This window comes from Nesoenas mayeri (genome assembly GCF_963082525.1).
Source record: "Nesoenas mayeri genome assembly, chromosome: 2".
Taxonomy (NCBI): domain Eukaryota; kingdom Metazoa; phylum Chordata; class Aves; order Columbiformes; family Columbidae; genus Nesoenas; species Nesoenas mayeri.
Window position 1 is genome coordinate 118,525,471 of NC_137543.1, and position 21,692 is coordinate 118,547,162.

General features: G+C 38.5%; 1 protein-coding gene across 1 annotated transcript in view; it reads left to right on the plus strand.

Annotated features, from left to right (window-relative positions):
- CPNE4 (copine 4) overlaps window positions 1-21,692 on the plus strand; it is a gene marked incomplete at both ends in the record, with an annotated part of 195,749 nt that overhangs the window by 135,487 nt on the left and 38,570 nt on the right. The window contains 4 exons of the mRNA XM_080338586.1: window positions 4,356-4,454; window positions 13,416-13,502; window positions 14,094-14,153; window positions 19,505-19,638. Of these exons, the coding sequence (XP_080194712.1) occupies window positions 4,356-4,454; window positions 13,416-13,502; window positions 14,094-14,153; window positions 19,505-19,638 (380 nt within the window). The remainder of the gene's footprint in view (window positions 1-4,355; window positions 4,455-13,415; window positions 13,503-14,093; window positions 14,154-19,504; window positions 19,639-21,692) is intronic.

Here is a 21,692-nt window from a genome sequence, read left to right on the forward strand (position 1 = left end):
TGGCTGGTTCGTAAATCGGAAGGTTGAGTCACAAGTCACTCCATTACGCCTGCCCAAAGATGCTGGATATAGTAGTTTTCTCATTGTGACAACCTAATGGGAAAATCTACTTGAAGCATTTCCCTCAAGGTGTATAGGGAAAATCATCTCTGTACCTATAGACACCCACACACAAACACATACTTACAGTAGTCAGTCTTTTCTCTTAAGTAGTTCTTGTGGTTAAGGCTAGAATGGCTGGTCAGCATGGAAAAAAAATTTATGACAATTAGCCAAAAATGTGGTCAGCGAAAACACAGTCTGACTCTCATAATGAGACTTGGAACACCACTTTCTTGTCTTAAGTCAGATCATGGAAATTTTAAACTTTTTAAAAAATAATGTTTGTGTTTGTATCATGTCATCTGGATATTAGGAAAGAATTAATTTTTGCTGTTGAATTATCAAACATGAAAAGTGCCTCACTCCATGGGAGACACTGGACAGATAAATTGGTTAATTTCTTATCTAGACATCATCACATCACAGAACATCAGTATTGGCTGGAGCTGGAGGATGGTCCAGATTCTATTTTTTGTGAAATATAATTAAAATCAGAAATTGTGCAAGTTATTATTTTTGCTTACACAGAGATAGCAAGATTAATCTCACTGTCAGCCTCTGGGAAGCATTAGGAAATTCAGCCAAAGAAGCCTGTACTGTTGTAGCTCCAGTGCAAATGCAATTTTTCTTACATGCTGCTCAGAAGTTCCATTTCTATTGAGAATGTTGTCAAAATCTACACGTGGTGAAAAAACTGAGCAGAAGTTAAACCAGGGAAAAAATGTGTCTGCATCAACCTGAGACATCTTTTTCTTTTCAAAACGGACCTTTCTCTCTCCTTTCTCCAGTGAAAAGTTAAATTTCAACCTGAAAGGAAATCTTTTGTGGCATTTACAAGACAAGCTGAAGGAATGAAGATGTGGATACCTAGAAGGGATCCACCAATGTCTTCTTAACTGAATCTACTGGTTAGCTCTGTCAGGCATAGCACCTTTCCTTGAGAAGGCTTGAAGCAATGTTCCCTCCCCTAGCAGTCAGCAGGTATTTTGAGGAGGGAGGAAGGACCATGCACAGGTGGAAGATGTTCTTCATCATTACAGTCAGTGCTATTCCATCACTATGCAGCGTTAGACACAAGTTTTTATTCCCTGCATTTGAGCTTGTGACCACTAGGTAAGAAACTGAATTCTTTCATCAGTAATCTGAACACTGATTTACCAGTGTTTAAAATAAAGCATATGGAAAGCGTCCTTAAATTAATGAGACTTAATAGAGTGTAGGTATACTGTTAATCATCTGCTTAAGCAACCTGTAAGAGTATAGACCCAAAGAAAGGATTAAGGTTTGCTTGAGGATAAAAGATGATTTATGGAGGATTTAATTTGAAAAGCACATAGAGCCATCTTAAAAAAAAAGGGGGGGGAGGGCGGAAGCGCACAACTTTAAAGTCTTTCATGGGGCAATAATTCTTTGATTGTCACCTCTGGTCTTTACCTGATTCTGGATTATTTTCAAAGATCCTTCCCTGCTTATTTCATCTGTCTGAGGTTTTGTAAAAACTTCAGGACTCCAGTATTTATATATTTCATAAATACTTTTCAGATACAGCTGAAATGCAGAACCATTACTTTGTACAACATGTTTTTCAGAGAGTAACAATTAATTTCTATGGCCATATGTGAAACTCTGAAAAAAAAAAATGGAGTCATAATGGATGTGCTTGCGGGAACCCCGTTTCTCCCTTAGCTCTAATTGTGCAAATGGCACTGAGATAATACTGTAATTGTTGTGTTTTCCATGAAGCCAAGATGAAGATTGAAGTACCATCTGGCTTTCTGAAAGCTAAAGTTAGGAAACCTCTAGCTTGAAAGAAACAAGCAGCTGGATCCCTGTTGGGTGGACATTTGAAATGTAATTTAACTTCGCTCATCTCCAGTAAAAATTCTAACCACAAATCAGCACTCAGAGCTTTTCCTTCTTCATAAGAGCTAGCACCCTAACAGGAGCTTTTCCAACTACTGTTGCCTGGAGATCTCTGATAACCTTGGTTCTGTTCTTGTATTTATGTTCCAATAGAGTTTAAAGACAGAACCTGAAAAGTAAATGTTTGGAAAATGTCACGAAAAGGGGTTTTTTTAATTTGTGAAATAGCCATTTTTTTCAAAAACATTTTTGAAATGTTGCCAGCATTACTAAAACTAGACTTTTTCACATTTATATCAATTTTGCTATGACATTGTGACAAATCTTTTTCCTTTTAGGATCTTAAATCATTTTCACAATAATTATAGAAAAAAATCTTTTGAAGTCATGCTTCATCTGTGAAGTCAATTTTTTCATGAAATATTTAGAAAGTAATTTCAATAAAAATTAACTAATATACATAAAGAAAAAAAATCCCAGAAAAATAAAATTAAGCTGTGTCAAGGTCTATGAAACAGAAACGGTTTCAGGGGGTTTTTTGTAAATTAAATTATTTTTTCTTAGATTTTGTTGTTGTTGTTGTTACCAGCTCATCTAAAGATTGCAGTTGATAATAAGCATAGAGTGATTAGTATGAAGATTTCATCATAAAGAACTCGCCAGGGCTGTTATTGATGAAAATACTGTGTCTAGTTTTGTTTCGGGCAACATTACCACTACCAGAACCAGAAACCCACTCTTGTTTGATTACTCTTGTATAAAATTTAGCCTATCAACAAACACATACAGGAACTTCCTCCCTTTCACTCTGCCCTCCACTCACCCTTCCTCAGTGTCAAAGCTGCTAAAAAGAACAACAGGAAGAGCTTCTTCAAATACGTAGCAGATAAAACTAACACCAGAGGCAGTGTAGGCCCACTGATGAACGAGGTGGGTGCCCTGGTGACAGAAGATACAGAGAAGGCAGAGTTACTGAATGCCTTCTTTGTCTCTGTCTACTCTGCTAGAAGCTGTCCTGAGGAGTCCCGTACCGCTGAGGCCCCAGAGGAAGGCAGGACAATGGAGGAGTTTGCCTTGGTTGATGAGGACTGGGTTAGGGAGCAGTTAGGCAATCTGGGGGTCCTGGTGGACAGCAGGATGACCATGAGCCAGCACTGTGCCCTTGTGGCCAGGAAGGCCAATGGCCTGGGGTGGATTAGAAAGGGGGTGGTTAGTAGGTCGAGAGAGGTTCTCCTTCCCCTCTACTCTGCCCTGGTGAGACCACATCTGGAATATTGTGTCCAGTTCTGGGCCCCTCAGTTCAAGAAGGACAGGGAACTGCTGGAGAGAGTCCAGCGCAGAGCCATGAAGACGATGAAAGGAGTGGAGCATCTCCCTTTTGAGGAAAAGCTGAGGGAGCTGGGGCTCTTTAGCTTGGAGAAGAGGAGACTGAGGGGTGACCTCATTAATGGTTACAGATATATAAAGAGTGAGTGTCACAAGGATGGAGCCAGGCTCTTCTCAGTAACAACCAATGATAGGACAAGGGGTAATGGGTACAAACTGGAACACGGAAGGTTCCACTTAAATTTGAGAAGAAACTTCTTCTCAGTGAGGGTGACAGAGCACTGGAACAGGCTGCCCAGGGAGGTTGTGGAGTCTCCTACTCTGCAGACATTCAAGACCCACCTGGACATGTTCCTGTGTAACCTCATCTAGGTGTTCCTGCTCCAGCAGAGGGATTGGACTAGGTGATCTTTCGAGGTCCCTTCCAATCCCTAACATTCTGTGATTTTGTGATTCTGTGAATTTAGGAATGACTACCAGTGGGGGTTGGTTTGAATAGTTACTGTTGAGCAACACTAGAAAACAGCCAATATATGGGCACCAAACACATATGTGTTTAAATTCAAAGGCATTTCAGAAAATGACCTCTATAACTCTTGTCTCACCTTCATTGACTGTAAAAATGAGAATGGAAACATTTGCCCATGGCAACTAGTGTTCTGAATATTAATTTATATTTGTAAAGCACTTCAATGAGGTCAGTTACTCTTAATTCAGGACACTATTTGAGCATGAACATACAAATACAAATAATCCTGTATTTTTACACCTAGCAAAAAGAAGCAGTCAAGGAATCCTTTCTGTCTAAAATACATGAACTTTACTTAATCAGACAACTCCATACCTCACAGCTGTCAGTAGCAATCTGTGTTGAGATTCTACTTGTCATTTTATTTTGATCTGGACAAGAATAAGTTTTTAATATGTCTTGTGATTTGCTTCTAGACAAAAAAAACTTCACCCAGTGCATATCATAATTTCTCCTGTAGTATTTTTCAATGAAATCTGGTTTGTATCTGAAGAAAAAATGTGTTCTTTTGTTCTTTTCCCCTTTGCCTCCCCAGTGCATAGTTTGGGACTGGGATTCCAATGGAAAGCATGACTTCATTGGAGAATTTAGCTCGACTTTCAAGGAAATGCGAGGAGCTATGGAAGGAAGACAGGTAAGTGGAAGCCACTCAAGTGATCTCAATATCTAAGCTTTGTAAGGCAATGTTCCTCAGACAATCCTGTACTAGAGAAAGTGACATTGTCTCATTATCTCTAGAAAGTTTGGTTGCTGTGTTGATCCCTCCTGTACGTTTTGCTGGACATGATAGTCTGAAAACACAAAAATCAGCCTTTTCTGTACTTCCACGCCTGAAATACTTAGTCTTTTTCTAGTTCACATTCTGAAGATGTTTCTTTCTGCTAAGATTAATTTCCTTTGAGCCCAAGCACATGGTTTCTATGAGGTGCTGTTATGGCAAAGCAGGTACATAGTCTGGGTACTCAAAGCATTTATCTACTGGTCTAAAGGCCTTTATTGGGTGAGGGTCATTCTTCATCTTTCTCCATTTCTAATGTGCTGCCTTCGTTGCTGCCAGCTCTAACTTGAACCCATCATGATGAAACTAATCAGTTTCCTAAATATCTCATGAATTACAGTCCTAAGGGAAAATGAAATTGTTAGCCTATTAATAATTTCACTTCTTTATGTCAGCCTGATCTTTTCAAATCAAAGTGGATGGTAATTATTGCATCTGGTAAATGATTTGGCATATCTAATTCCAGCAATTTTCATTTTCTGTTATTACTTCTAAAGGTGTTAGTTTTGATAAATTATCTGAGGAGGAGTTAAAAATGTTGACTTTCTAATCTGCTGCTAATTTCTATTCACTGCTTCATGGGTGATCTCAAAACCAAACACAAATGCCTAATAAGCTTTATTTGGGCTTTCCATTAAGTTTCTGTTCATCATGTGTTAATAGAAAGCTAAAAGCTTCAAGAGGTGCTTAATAAATGGTAAGCAGTTAGGCTGTTCCATAGGTCAAGTTTTTATGATTCTTCTAGATAACTTCTGTTGATGTTGTTAGAATAAGCTAGAGTTTAGCAAATGCTGCTCGTGTGTAAAATGCTGTTGATATATATCAGTCATGTATTAACCCACTATATGTAACGTCTAAACAAAACCTGAGTGTAAATACAACCCTGTTTTCTTCTCTTGAAGTCGAATTAGGTCAGAGGATCAGGATCCACTTACAACATAATGGGGTGAATTTTTTGCAGCTTTTACAGCGCTTCCATGAACCAGTACCTGCCCAAACTTAAACCAAACTGAATTTGAGTGGAAATAAAACCTACCTAAACAGGTAAACAGATTCCAGAGTGAGCAGTAGTAGCAAGGCTAGTGAGGGGACAACACTCCAGTTTTGTATACAAATAACTGTGGCTGAGGAAGAGACTGTGAGATAGTGGTAAACAGTAGTTATTTCCAATATAAACATATTCAGAAGAGTATCACAGTCCTTCCCAAACAGACAGCTTGGTGGCCAAGACAAGAGACTTGCAGTCCAGTGTGCCAGGAATGGCTGTGAAGGATAAACTATATACTCTTCAGTGTGCTCTTTTCATCCCCAGCTAGCAGAAAGAATGGTTACTCTTTCAAGGGAATAAGAAGTTAGTTCGTCCATTTGTCAGTTCTTGTTCTAGGTTGACACTGCCGTATCAGAGTGCCATCCAGAAATGTTTTATTGTCGTACAATGTTTTAAGTGGCTAAACTTTGTCTTGCTAAGGGTCTACCACTTGCCATTCAGCTGCCTTTAACCTATAACTTTGCAATTTTCCTTTCACTTCAGAAGTGCAGCTTTTCTCCTCCACACACTGAGCTGTTGAGGCATTACTTCTCTTTTGTTGCTCTCATTCTGTTGTTACTGTGCAGTTACTCTGTGAGCTTGTACCTGCAAAACCCAATGCTGTTGTTATAGCCAGTTCTCACGGGATACAATTACCACCAGTGTGAGAATCAGTCCTTCTCCCCCCTCCTCTTTTCTAATCATTGTTTTTTGGCCTATTCTAAGGGAAAACAAAATTTAGTGGATAATATAGTAAGTAATACTCGTTTAAGTGGCTAATAAATATCGCCCTAAAAGTATACATGCACATGCTAGACAGCTCTTGCACCTGATGAAAGCAGGCTTCAGTGATCACTAATAGCACGATAGGCAAGAACAAAGCAGTAGAGAGTTTGAGCAGATCCTGGTGAAAACAATATAGCTATTATGGAAAAAGTAATTGTGGGACAGTCACATGTGAGGTGGGCCTGTGTGGGGGAGAGAGAGGTCACCTGTGTAGGAGACCATGTCACTTGACACTTGGCTAGAGCCAGAGAGCAATTTCCCTTGTCTCTTTTTCTCTTCCTCTGTCCCTCCCTCCCTCATCCTCTGTCCTTTTTCTCTGTTTCCTGGAAACAGCTGTTGATGCTAAAGGCAATATATGCCATTAGCTGTGGACACCATAAATACATCTTAGTGCATAGCTCATCTCAATGTCCTTTGTGCAACATTAAATAATAACATTTGACAGTTTTTTTCTTTAGTTTTATTCTCCCCAAAGAAAAAGCAAGTACAATGAAGTGTTTACTCTGAATAAAGGGGGTTTAGTAAAACTTGAGGTAATGGCAGAGGTGGAGGAAGGCATTTTGCCTTCACATGGATTTCTTGCTAGGTATGTCTAGAGAAAGCCACATCAGAGAAATGCAATTATACATGGGTGAGCAGATGAGTAGGTTAGACATAGTCTTTTGTTCCTAGAAGAGACTCTTTCATAGCCTCAGACTAGAAAATGTTCTGTTTTCCATGTAGTACTCCTTTCAGTCAGAAGAATAAAACTGCCAGATACATCCTTCAGCCCATGGCGTTAAGCATTAGTTCACATAGCATCACAACAGTGAGTATCGAAAATGAGGACCAAAACCTGAAATTTCATGTCGGGTGCTGTGGAAGCCAGTGTAAGGAGCAGAACTCATGTCCAGCATCCCTGTATGAGTTGCTAAAGAGACACAGTGAAACTTCTTATTCTGGTTGTATTTTCTTTTGCACAGTAGACTTTATGGCCAGCTACAGTACATTACTGTAGTTCTGTCAAAAGATAATCAAAACACCCTGGCGATTGTCAACCGCAAGGTTTTTCACTCTCCCAAGGAACTGGAGAGAACATTTTCATTGACGGAGGACCCAGGAACTCTTCTTGAGTACCAGCAGCAAATCTGTACCAATGGCACAGCTCTCCCTCTGCACATCAGCAGCATCTGTATTAGCTGGTATCAGCTTCACAGGTTGTCAGAAAAGCATTAAGAAATAAGGATGGGAGAAGTTTGTGCCAGTGAGTAGGAGAAACTGTGTGTCATCTGTGAACTGCTGATACTTGCCACTATTTCATCAGCTCACCTCATCTTTGGAGGAGTTGACAAGGATCTTGAAGTTGCCTTTTAATTGTACGTAGTTTATCCTCCAGAAAGCACAGAGTATTCTGACCCATACTTCAACCTCCTCCTCTTGGCTACAAGATATGCTTATCTTGTAGCCAATCTATCAACTGCTACAGAACCACTTATGATGGTCAGAATGAATATATGTCGCGCTTCTAGGCCTGTTTCAGTTCCATCTCTGGGCTGGGTACTGATTATCTGAAGTTTTGAGTTTCAGCCTCTGATCAGATGAGCTTATAGTTGCTTGGCTGGCTTGCCTCCACTATGAGATTTCTTGGGAATTTGTGTTTAAGACTAGGCATCATTTAGATAAATGTTGTGAATCTAACACTGACAGCGTATTAGTGATTGAACCAGTCGTGTGTGAAGGAAAGAGAGAAGATTCCTTCTCTGAATGATTCATCACCTGTTTTGATCAGGAATGGTGTGAATAGTTTATGAATTTCCTTCCTAAATGTGGGAGGTCCTGGGTGAGATTCACAAGTCTTGAATTATGACTCCTTCAGAGTGACAGTTGCTTCTCCATGACTGAAATGACTGAATTCTGGGACAGCTGGTTGGTCTTTGGTTGGTGGTACAGGTGGAATTAATTCATGCTGTTTAAGAAGACATCCTGATCATAAACAACCTCAGGATAATAGCTTGGTGGTGTATTCTCTAGGTACCTTGTGAGAGACTGTTATATTCCAACACCTAGCCTGTTTTCACACTGACCACAGATAAAAAATGGCACAAAGGCCTCTTGTTGTTCAAATGCACATCTGAAGTAGACATTTCTTAACCTTCTGTGTAACATTTCCCACCATTCCAAAATTCGTCATTTACTCCTTTGCCATAACCTTGACATAAGAAAACACAGTAAGAACAAGTCTGTCCCTGCTTGTGACAGGGTTTTCTTTTTAGTGAATGCTGATAAATATTTTGAGGTTATTGTATACTTAGGATTTGCCCCATATATACTTATATACATATATATAAAATATTTATATTAATGTGTGTGTATATTGGCAGTTTTATAAGGTTTTACTAATATTAATTTATCAAATCTTTTAAAACAAGATTAGAAAAGCTTGGTAAAAGTTTAAAGACTGGTAAAGCTTTTCACAGTTGAAAGAAGAAATTCTCTACTAATGAGAAAAAAAGATACAACTTTTTTTAAATGGAAGCAATAAAACCAGAGGGATTTGGAGGGAAAGAAGTCATAAAAACATAAACCACCTGGATCCTCCTGCAGCATGGGATTTACATAAAGGAAAATCTGTTACTGTATTACATAAAAATGGACATGTGTGTACGCACGCACACACACACACACACAAAAGGGAAGCGGGGGGAAGAAACCCTGCCGTATTTACCACCTCCACTGACATCTCCACAAGTTGGGGGTGTTATTTGGAGGGGTAGGGATGGCTGCTGATGTGCACAAGATTGGATGGGCTCCTGATGGCATCCAAGTTGGGTTCCCCCATTTGTCAAGATATTTGACTGTGATCTTAAATTAGGGCCTTTGTATCAGGTAGCTCTTCAGATAACTGAGCGTGGATGAGACTTGAAGCATTTGGTAATGCGCCAAGGAGTTTATTGACACCAATGGGCAATTCCATATCTAGTTTTATCAGGAGACAGGCAAGTTCATCCAAGACTGTCTGCAACATCAGCAGCTGCTGTTGGCCCCAGAGAGGGCAACAGAGGTCTCAGAAGAGGATGCAGCTATGTCAGGTACCTACCACATCTGTGTGATTAGGCAACCTCAGGAGCACAGGTGAGGCTGGGGCCTTGGCCAATAGTGATTAAAAGCAGCCCTTCTCCTATGGCGCATATCTTTCTGGGACAGAAGGAGAAAAAGAAAATCTATCCTGTCCTCTTGCCTAAAAGGGATGACAGGAATAAATTAGCCTCTCAGGCAGGAGGAGCTGCCATTCGCTTAAAAGTGACTTGCTTTTCTTGGGGCATCAGAAGGAGATAATGCAGGATATAATGCTGCCTGCTATCGATTGGGTTTTTTCACCCGGTCCATTAGACTGTGATGCCTCCTTTGTCATTTATAAACTATGCAATTTGTTGCAGCATCTGTACATGAAGAAACAAGAGAGAAACAACAGAATTGCAGGGGAAGCAAGAGAACATGATAACCCAAGTTTTGCCGTAGGTCTCCAGCCCTTTCCTCACAGGACTATCTGATATCCTGGTGTGCAAGCACAGTGTCCCAGAGAATGCAGCTGATCTGTAGCATGATTTCTCTTGCCTTAGCATACACGAAACTCTCCTGATATCTTCATTTCTTTCTCTGAGTAGCTTGCACTATTAGCAGCCACATACTATTCAAATTGCATTTCTGCAATGGTTGCCTGCACTTAGTCACCTCCACTTCTCTTGGGTGGTTGCAGCATTTGCTCTTCTCTTCTGAAGGTTTGGTCAAAGAAGGGGTAAGGAAGTTTGGGAAGGCAGCATCCTTCACTGCAGAGGGTAGCATCTCCCATTCAGGGACCTGTGTCTCCTCATTACAGCAACTAGAGGATTAGGGCCTTACAAGTGTCAGCATTACTTTGCTGACTTTCATAGAAGAATAACAGGATGGAGGTTTTTTTAAGTTCAGAAATTCTTCATTTGGGGATATGAAAGAAACACCAAAGCAGGATAGTCTGGGGGTTCATTACCAACATTTGCAACAGTACTTATGTTAACAGGAAATAGTTAAAACCAGGTTGCTTTCTGTTTCAGATTCGCTGTGTTTTTTGACAGGGAGAGTTGCAAAGCCCAGAGCTGCTAGGCATTCAGAGGGAATGCTAAGTGACTTTCAGAATGACAAATCCAGACTTCACAATGTTTACCATTGGTGTTAGATTGCAGACTCTTGCATTAGTTCCCTCTCAACTGAAAAGTTTAGTTAATGGACAAAAATTAATCAATAGAAAACAATGTCAGATACCAAATCAATTCCGGGAATGTGAGAACAGACCGAAAGCTGAGGTTGGCCTCACAATGTAAGCAGAATATTTGAAATTTTTTCTCATTGTTACTTACCTGCTTAGAGCTGTATTCTGAACTCTTCCCTTTAAAAGAGATGGAGAAATGGCAAGGTACATATAGGGAATTTCCTTCAAATGATGCTTGTCACATCTTCAGCTCAAACTGTGGGAACTGCCAAGATCAGAACTAAATCTTAGTGGGTAAGTGAAGACTGAGAGTTTCATGTAAAACAGTCTTATTGTTTTCTTAAGCCTACCTATGAATTAGGAAAGGACTTCTCCCTCCTCTCCTATTCCCTTCTTTATACTATCATATCAACTGATTTGATACGTGCAAAATTGTTCTTTCTCTTTTCCTGCTTTCTGTTTTCCTACTAACTTTTGTTTTATTATCCACATCAGCCAATGATATGTTAGTGACTTGCACGTTGAATGTTTTAATAAGCTTTAGATAGTTGTGGAGAATTGTTATCTGTACATCTCAAAATGCCTTGCAAAGGTAGGTGAACATTCCTCATTGCATGTTACAGTTAGCACAGAGAAGCTGGGAGGCTGGCCACAGGGACAGATTTTTCTTCCCCTGAAATAGTGTTTTATGCCACTTTGGTCCTTATATTGTGGAAACTTCTTCCAGAAGTCAATTACATGAACATTATGTTTATCAGGCTTAAATAATCCTTTTCCCAAGGAGAGGAATTATGTGCATAGTGTATGAGTTCATATGGGTCGGGCCTTGTTTAAACATGACCACTAAAATGGAGGATAATAAAATTAAGGAAGCGCACCTTGGACCTTCAGGAGAAGGTAATGGGGTCTCTCCAGTGCAGTTCAGTGTCAAAGAGAGGAACAGAAATCCTGACTGCTATTTTTTCTCCCTATTCAATATATTACGGTTTCTTCATAATATACAGACAGCACAATTTCTCTGTCGAAATGCTTCCAATAAAGTATAGAGACAACTGTATGGTAAACCATTTTGCCAGACAGCAACGTATCAAGATACAAGTGGAAAGTGCATTTGCCTTGCTGTCAGATGGCTTCCCAAATATAAGCTTATTGCGCTCTGGTGTTATGTCACAGAGTGCTCTCTTTAAGAGAAGGGCTTTTGTTTTTTAAGCCCAACTGCTGCTCCTAAGTGAAGAAAAAACGTTCATGGAGGATTTCCCCTGAACATGTGGACCTGTGGCTGCCTGTCTTCTCAGCTGGAAAATTCATTTCACAACACAAATAATTGAGCTGTAGGCTAACTGGGAGAGCAAGCAGATGTGCTTCCTGCAGTTGGAACATTTTTTTGTCTTTTCCCATTCTTCATTCTGTCACTTGTCTGCAGTAACACTGATGAAAGTACTTCTCTCCTGTGCAGAAAAGGTCTCATATTGCTCCAAAGCCATATGTTTTGCCTTCCCTTTTTTGACATTTGACAAAAGCTCTAAGTGTGAAATACTTCATAGACATCCAAATAATTGCTGTTAGGCAATGGTTTGAAACTAAATCAAATAGCGGGGGCTGTTTATAAGGTAAAAATGATCTTACATGCTCAAACACTTTGCTCAGACAGACCCTATATGAAGGCCTTTGCTATAGACAAATGTTGTAACACTTAAGACAGATCTATTTCATTTGAAAATGTCATAATAGGGATTTTTAAATAATAGACCATCATTGTTCCCTTTGGAGATGTATTCTTTATGTTATGCAACATAACATTAGCAGCTCTCATGTTTTCTCCCAGCACTTGCAAACAACACCCTGAAAGAAAATAGCACTGTTCTTAACCATATTTAATAAGACATTACCTATACAAAGCTGAATTTACAAATGCCAATAGATATTTATGTGTACAAATATATATTTTATTCCTGCAATAAGAGGCATGAATAACACATAGTCATTAGACATCAGGGTCTGAAACCTTGGCCTTATTAATCTGCCTGAAAACAGAGGAAAGCAGAAATCCATAAGACTCTGGGAGATATTATGATGGGAACAAGACAAATTATTTCAGTAACAAAGCAGAATTATTTTGCTTTAAAATTCGCTATTTTAAAATAAAAATAATCAGAATATTTTCAAAAAGGCAGTGTAATATATTCTTAAGGATAATTTTCAAATTTATCAGTAATTAGTTAACTGTATCTTGGTGTAATTTTTTAGTGATTATCTTAACTTTTAATTTTGCTATCAGACTTAAAGAGAAAGCTATTGCTGTCTTTCAAGAGAGAGTGAGATGATTCTCTGATCAGAATTTCTCTACTCAAGAGTTTAGTACAAAGCACTCATGTGACTGCGTAGGCAGTTTTGTAGTTAATATAATGCATCGAGTTGCTCCCTCCAGTATTTTCATTTGCATTAATTTCCCTCTTTTTTTTTCTCCTCTTAAACGATCTCAAAAGATTCTCAATCTTGCTTATGTAACACCTGGACCTACAAGACCAGAATACAACACAGAAATCTGGATATCTCTCAGTGCTGCGTCCATACATATATGTTTCAAGAGAGATGTTTGCCCTCGGCCTTTTTCTATTAAGATCATTCTCTGTGTAGTCAGTGGTTTTCATTTTTTTTGCTGTGTGCACAATTATTTGCTAGGATTCAGTCAACTGTGGAAATCGGAGAGTGCCACTTTTGTTAATTATTCAATTTGTACATAAATTTCGCTTCAAGCAGTGACTGCTATTTTTCACAGGTACAATGGGAATGCATTAACCCCAAGTACAAAGCAAAGAAGAAGAATTACAAGAACTCAGGCATCGTCATCCTCAACCAGTGCAAGGTGAGTATGTCTTCCGTTCTTTGACTGTTTCTTTACTAAGCTCTCAGCAATATATTTTAATGGTGATTGGAAGTGTAGACAAAAAAGTGGAACTCCCTGTAGAATGATGATGGAAACTGATGTATTACAAAAAAGTAAAAGACAAGAAACTGAATCCCAAAAGTAATCTGACTGTCCCAAACTCTCCTCTTTCATTTCTCTTGTGCTCTCCCTGCTGTTATACAATGGAGTAGGCAGTACTAAACTCTTACATCTTGGCCTCTTTGGTGTTTCCCTTCTAATCCTTCCATCATTTCTACAAAATTGCTCTTGTTCCTCCTAAACCAATAGCAAAATTTCTACTGGCTTCCCTCTGAGAAGGAGCAGAGCTTGGTTCTACTTTTGATGGGAATTTTGCTTTCTGTAGTTTTAGAATTTTGCTATTTTCTCTGTTTACATTTGTAATTCTGCCTCAAACTATATTTAACAATTTCTTCCTTTACCTTGTTTTCAGTTGATCCTTTCCCACCTTCCAATTTACTTTTTCCAGGCAGTTTTCTGATGTTTGAGTGGTACGCAACTGATTTGAATGTCTTGCTTTCTTGTCTGCAGATCCACAAGATGCATTCTTTCTTAGATTATATCATGGGAGGCTGCCAAATACAATTTACAGTAAGTGTCTTACTTCTCTAAGTAGTTTTAAATAAAGGGATTTCGCTTAGATATTGATTCATTGCTTTCACAGAGAAATTACTCTCACATGCCATTCCTTGGTAAATTATTAAGGTCTTCTTGCAAAATGTAATAAACCCAGAAAAAAAAAACTATGCTAATGCAGTAAGATTTTTCTTGTACATGCTGATTTACATTTTGCAGCAATGACAATCATGTTGCAGAATTAAAGACAACCACATGCAAGGGTGAGATGCTAAGCTGGTGTAGTCCCACCGATACCATCTGAGCTACACCCAGTCCCAAAAACTGGAGAACTGAACTAGCCCCTGTGACAATGCTGACTGGCCTTTGGCTTTTGAGCCTCAGCTTGTTCACAACAATTTCAAATAAATTCCCCATGTCCCAAGGGGGATTTCATCTCATCTGCCTTTAACTACTTGAATATTAGATGGCCTATTCATCAATCCTATGGGCCAGTCTTCCCTTCCAGAATGAGTCCTCCATTCACGCAAGTTTTTGCCCCGTAATGGTGCCATAAAGAAAGTGCAGAGCGACAGTCCAGCCAGGGACCTCCCTCTGTCAGTCTGGGGTAGATGCTGATGTTTCATACCTCAGCTGTAGCTACCAACAGTAAGATGGTACTACGGGGAGATGAGGTTGTAATTTAGAGCAAATTCAGAAGCTATTCTGTTCAAGGAACAAGGGATAAAATGATTTGCAGAGCTCTCCATAAACACAAATACAATATTTTGCATTTCCAAATAATAATATTTTAGAAACATTTAATGCTGTGTGCTTTTGAGCTTTTTAGTTCAGTGTTTTTTTCTTGCTGTTGTGGGGTTTTTTTGCTGTTGTTTTTGTGTGTGTGTGTGGTTTATTTTGTTTGGTTGGTTGGTTTTTGTAATTTGAATCTAGGAGATAAATGACAGTAATATAGATATATTTCCCATTGGAATACAGATTGTGGCAGAGTTCCGGTCTGGTTTATGTGACTTTTCATGCTAGTTACAGGGGTAAAGTCTATTGCTCAAAGGTAATAGTCTTCTGGAGATCTTTTTCCTATAGCACCCTGCCCTCTTTATGTTCCCAGTTATCAAATATCAGACACTGGATGCTACTGATATGTTCCATTCCACTTTTTATAGACAAGACTTCATTTTCCAAAAAGATTTAACAAAAGAGAAATTTTTTTTTTATCCCCAAAAAAACTTCCAGCAACAGCTATAGTCAGTAGTGGATTGTCTTCTTGTGCATAAATCAGATTTTGAGGTGTAAAGCATCCACTTGGCCGGTACACCTCACAAACTCATTGGATAACACCCAAAACTGAGGACTCTGGTTTTGAAGGAAATACCTACTGTAGTGGACAAAGATCCTCATAGTTGTCTCCTCTCAAGCAAAGCATCCTGTGTGATCACCTTTCTGCCCTCACCTGTCTTCTTCTTCTGGTATCCCCACATGCCTGGAGTGCCCATTTCTTCTCTAAACCTGAAGCTCAGCGATCCCTCAAAACCCCTTTAATTTATGTCTCCTGACATTTGTTCCCTAAAAATATGACTGAAGAAACTCAATTATCAACTGTGTTCAAGGTCATTAGCAGAAAGACAGTAGTGTCTTAATGTAGTACATAAAAGCCCTTTGTAAATCAGCACAGGTGCTTAAGCACATGCAAAGACTGGTTAATATGCATTTCCCACAACTCTAGCACAAGCACAGGAGCACGATAACCATTAGAAAGTGTCTAGGGATGTGCACATTTTTATGTTACAGCTGTGTTTTTCAAACTCTTTTTGATTCCTCCTAAATGTTTTCCAATGGAAGAGCAAGTCCTTACATAGCACACTGAGGGGTCATGGCAATTTGCTTGCCTTTTACTTGCTTGTTGCAGATTTCCTATTAGTAGGCTGTGAACCACAAGTTGAAAACTGCTGTGTTAAAATGTGCTAAAATGGAAAGTATTGCTTCTATTGTATTTTACTATTTTAATATTTCATTTTGCTGAAATGAAACAAAACTATTGATAATAGGAACCTTAGGTAAATTCATCTGCAAGGACAGGCAGTGAGGACATAAAGGAAATTAAAGATCCATTACACTGGTAAGCACAGAGATCCCTAAATTACTGCTGACCTCAATGGTAAATCCACCAGCTGCAGAATTGTGTAAACTCATCACTGTCAGTTTTCAACCTACATGAACCTGGGGGAAGCCATTGTGGATGTCTCTATGCCCATAGCTCTGTTCATGCATAATGGTTCTACTTAAATATCCTAACAAGCTGACTGGTTGCATATTGTACTTCCTCCTGTGGTGACTGCTTGTGGGACGTGTTGCTGTTTCCAGACATGTATTAGAGATTCTCCAGTAGGCACTGAAGCAAAAGGATGCTGCCTACAGGGGAGATATTCAATGCTGCCTTGCTTTCTGCATACATCATGTAATCTCCTTTTCACACAGTCCTGGTTAATTCAGACCACTGAAACAGAGGATGCCTATTCCTTCCACCTTCCCAGATTTCCATTTTATTTTAACTGGAAAGGATCTGGAATTATTTGAAACTCTTCTGGTGCGTGTATTGTTGTTGTCTTAATGACATTTCTATTGAGTTCATGCTGTGTACAGGCAGAACGATACAACTGCAATTTGAAAGGGCACTTGCTGAGGGAGGGAAACGGGGATGCTAAGCATACATTTGATAACAAAAAGCTGTAGTATGATGTACCTGATAATTTAAGGCACTAATGAAGGCTTTGGTAACATCATGCTGTGTGTTCTTGGGATACTTTCTACATCTATTGTAGGAACATAGTTTGTAGTTAGAAAGAATGTCTCTGAAAAAAACGAAGGTAAACTTTTCCTTCACTTTAAAACCATTTATTAAGAAGCTTTCATCTGTAGAGATCAATAGTGCTGATTCCAACCTGCTTTTTCTATGCATGGCTTAGTGCAAAATGCTGTATCTTATCAGACCATGTTCCCTGCTGCAGAAGAAATGTTCAAAAGTTGGCAGTGCAAATGGGTCTGTAGTCAGAAGACATTTTCATCACTTTAGGAAATACAGCAGAAAGGATGTGTAACACGCATAAAAGGAAGTGTAATAGAAAGATATATTGGACAGATTCTCTCTTAGGCAGGTCACGATATTGGACAGGCTGGTTTGTTGCAGATCAGTCAGGAGGTTCAGGCTATGTAGGATGTTTTCAGTGCAATGAAAATCGCCCTTTTACAAGGCTGAGTTAAAAAAGAGTACTAGGAGTGTACTTATTGCTATGTTGTGTTCTTATTTAGCTGTGGGAAAATGACTGGCGCATTTGAACGGATACATTTAAAGATACACTGATAAAAATCAAATGTACATATGATGTAAGAAATATTCCTACTTGCTGCTCGCAAAATTAGCTCCATTGTGATATTGGCCTAGTTTCTGTGATGTGTTAGTTTTACAAATCCTGATCCTACTAATTTGCACAAGATCCTGGTACTGCCAGGTAATGCTAAAAGAGCAGAGCTCTGCGTTGATATTTTGAAATTTTGGCAAGTGAATGCAAACATCTTTCTTAAAAGTCCTCCCCTCAGGAATCAGAGATTTGGATCAAAGTCAAATAAAGTGCATCCGAGTACAAATTTTCATGAAGGCTTCACTGTAGAAAATTGTTATATTTTTTGCTTATCAGCAGATATCTACTACAAGGACCATTTCCAAAAAAGAAGTTTGTTTTGAGGAGGGGTTTTTCTTTCCTGAACACTAGCCACAGATTTTTTTCCAAACTCATGAAACCTACTGCTTATTCCTACTGTGTGCTTTTGTTTTTACTTAAAAAGCATTTAGCCAGGGCTAACAGACACAAAGGAAGATTTATCCAGTTCTGTCTGGTATGTCATACCAGCCTCATTCATGTCTGTTTTGGGGTTATCAGTGAAAACACCCACTTTTAACAATTTTATAAGAATGCCCTCTGTTTCCATATACAGTGAAATTTTTGCAGTTTCTATAATCAGAACAAAAACCTGAAGTTAAATTAATATCAGAGAAAATGTGCATCTTTTTAAGAACATATGCATAACTTGGCAAATTTTCTTTAAAAGTCCATGTCCCTAATCTCAGCTAGTCCATACAAGTATCTATGAATTTACCTTAGGTTTTGCAAACCACTAATGTTCTTATGCAAGTGAGAACATGAGATGTATCTCATTAATTTATTCAAGTTAAATCAAGCTATCATTTTCAGAAAAAAATATTTATGTAGAAAACAGACTCACTTGCTTCAGTGTATGAGCAGAGATCAGGGAAGCAGAGGTGAAGGATTACTTTATTTGCAATCTAAATCAAGCTCCTATCTCCTGACTGAAATGTGGTGGGATGCAGGAGGGGTTCTTGGTTGATCAAGGTGTTGAAAGGATTTCTAGCTAACTGAAGCCCTGTGAAAAATATTTTTCTTCAGCCAACAGTTAGCTTTTTTGGAGGAAGGACAAAAATCAGAAGGAAGTTTATAAATGGCTTCGTTCCCTTTTTGAGACCCTTTGGTTTTCTTTTTGCTCCTTTTAGGAATTTCTAGGAAGCAGCATCAAAAATTCAGATGAGGGCTTTCTGGTCCATGACAGTCATATCACAGGAAGATGCATGCAAGAATATATATTCAGTGAGACCTTCAGAGAGCATTTTAAAATGGAGAAGTGATTTTTAAGAGGATTCATTACTATTTGCTTTTGCATTGAATGCTTCTCACAATCTTCTCTAAGCCTTTTCAACTCAAAAATCTTTGCAGGATTCAAGTTTTAGTTTTACCCTGCAGCTCACTTTTAATCTTGCTATCATCTACAAAGCTGAGAGAGGTAATTATTAAATGCTTATATGTTTTGAAGATAAGAAATACCAGATAGGCAGTATCCACTACTATTACTACAGCCACAGTAAGGTTTAAAACAGCTAAGAAATGTCGCTAACTCTAGTTTAAATTTATAGTTTTAGTAGGACTTCTAACTCTCTCAGGACATTTTTGCTGCACAGCTTTTATGTCTTGAACATATCTGAGCTGGAATAATTTAATTAAGTGTGAGAACCTAGAGATAGTTAATTTGATTTCATCTGTATTAGAAAATAATTTTCCATTTAAAATAATAATGCCATTTTAGTTTTATTATCTCATTTTATAAACTGTCATTTACTTTTAGACATCTTTATCAATACTATCGTAATTCAAATTTCATGAAGTAGGCTGTAAAATCAACCTTTGCTTTAAGGCTGCAATCTCTGCAGAAGACCCTTTCTAGTAAAGACACATGGTTGCTGTAGGTATGCTTATGTCCAGAAGAGCTCCACAATACATTAACTTTTCGTCTTTTTCCAGGTAGCTATAGATTTCACCGCCTCAAATGGTGATCCTAGGAACAGCTGCTCGCTGCACTACATCCACCCCTATCAACCCAACGAGTACTTGAAAGCATTGGTAGCTGTTGGGGAGATTTGCCAAGACTATGACAGGTAAATAACCACATTTGATAACCGAGTTGTCTTTAGAAAGTGTTTTCACAGTGTGAAATCAATGGCTGCCTGCTGCCGGCTGCAGTCGCTTCATGTTTACTCACTCAAGAGAAATGACTGCGTGTCAGGAAGATTAGTCTACCTTAACACGCTTTTCAGAGTGACAGTGGGTTCAGATTAGCTTCAGGGTAATGAAAAGCTTGGTCCTTGGCCATTGGGCAGATATGTGTGTTAAGTTTCAGGTTTGTATTCACATGCCAAAAGTGCATGTTTGAGTGGATGTTTCATTTGTGTTAAACTTGAAGCCTGTTTTGCAGATGCTGATTGCATCCTTTCTGGTACACTTGGGAGTCTGGTTCTGTCCCATCCTACAGAAAAACATTCCTGAGATTTTGTGTTTGAAACTGAATTTGTAGTTGCCTGAACTGCTTAGTGACTGTGTCTGTTATTAGAAGTAAATGTGTAGTCTTTTGCAGTGTTCTCCTGACCTCTTCTAAGATAAATATGAAAAGATAGCATTAATGTTTGCACACAACATGCCTTTAAATAAATAAACAAATGCAGGTAATTGGGCTAAATATGCTTTGATTACATTATGTACTTTAGTTGCTCTCAAGTAGGCTGCCTTCTTCTGTCCAATTAATTGCCCATTATTAATCTAATTACCAAGTGCATTTTCTTTAAATGTTCTTTGTTGGTGAGGCATAGTATCTTACATAGTTAGTCTTTCTAATCTTTTCACATGTAATATACATCCACCCGTCACTGCCATATGTAAATGTCAGATCTCAAAAACAACAATGGTATTTTTAGTCAAATTTGCATTATACTTGCTGTATGAATTGTGGAGTGACTTAACACTGTGGTTTGCATGTTACATATTGCATATACCAATTAGCCTGCTCAAAGGCACTTCCATTTGCATGGTAGTGAAATGTCTTATCAAAGAAGAATGAGAAAAATACTGCCCTGATACAAATTCGGTAAGAATTTGATGGTCAAACTTAGTCAGTGAATCTCAGAAAATCAATATTTTATTGTGAGCTGATAATTCCTCAGTGATTATCCCATAATTTAATAATTACTAGCAATAATTCAGTATATTAATATGCTTCAAAATCAGGAAAGACATGAAAAGGGCTAGTTTATACACACAGATTCTTCTATGTTATCAGTTAAGGTATATTTTTTAAGAAAATGAAAGTTAAGTGGCATAGACCCTCCTTTTTGGAGATATTAATCCTAAATCAGGATTCTCCTCTCAATATAGCATATTCCAATCAGTACAAAAAATAGTGGCGATTCATTTTTTAAATGAAACCATCAGCATCATTCAGTTCTATTGTGCTGCAGAAAAGGCCTATTCGTGCTAATCAGCACAACTAAAGTTGTATGAGCTACGGACTTGAGCTGAACAAAAGCCAGAACTTCTTTTCCCAGGGAAATGTCACCTTTCTGGTGGGTGTTTGACCTATACATGCTCTCAAGTGACACTATAAATACCTTTCCATGAGCAATGTAATTCAACATGGTCAGTGCTTTCTGATCAAAATGTCAACTGAGGATCTTTTATTTATACTTGCACATTTTGAATCCACCAAACTGGAAATGAAAACTTATAATTTCTCTAAAGCGGGAAAGAAATTACAAGAAGCAAACCTTTGCACGAAATAGTCTACAGGTTCTTAATCCACAATGTTCTTTTTGTGTTTAGTTGTCACCTTGAGACTTACGACCATATATGACCTATAAAGCAAATCTTCTGTATATAGAGTTTCAAATTCAGTTAAAAATCTGAGATGTGGCACAGATCTATAACTGCTCCAGTGAGCCCAGTTGTGCTTCACATACTGGACTAAGATACCTGTTACCACATTAAAATGAGATAGAAGTGAAAACAGAGGGACCTGCTGAACCTAAAGAGTGATTTAGAGTCAGAGTGTTGTAATTTGCATAGGGGCATGTCTTTAGTAAGGTAGAAATGTTAGCCTACAAAGATGGCAGTGCTCTTATCTGAAGTTTTATAGTTTGTACCTGTCAATTATCTGTAATGG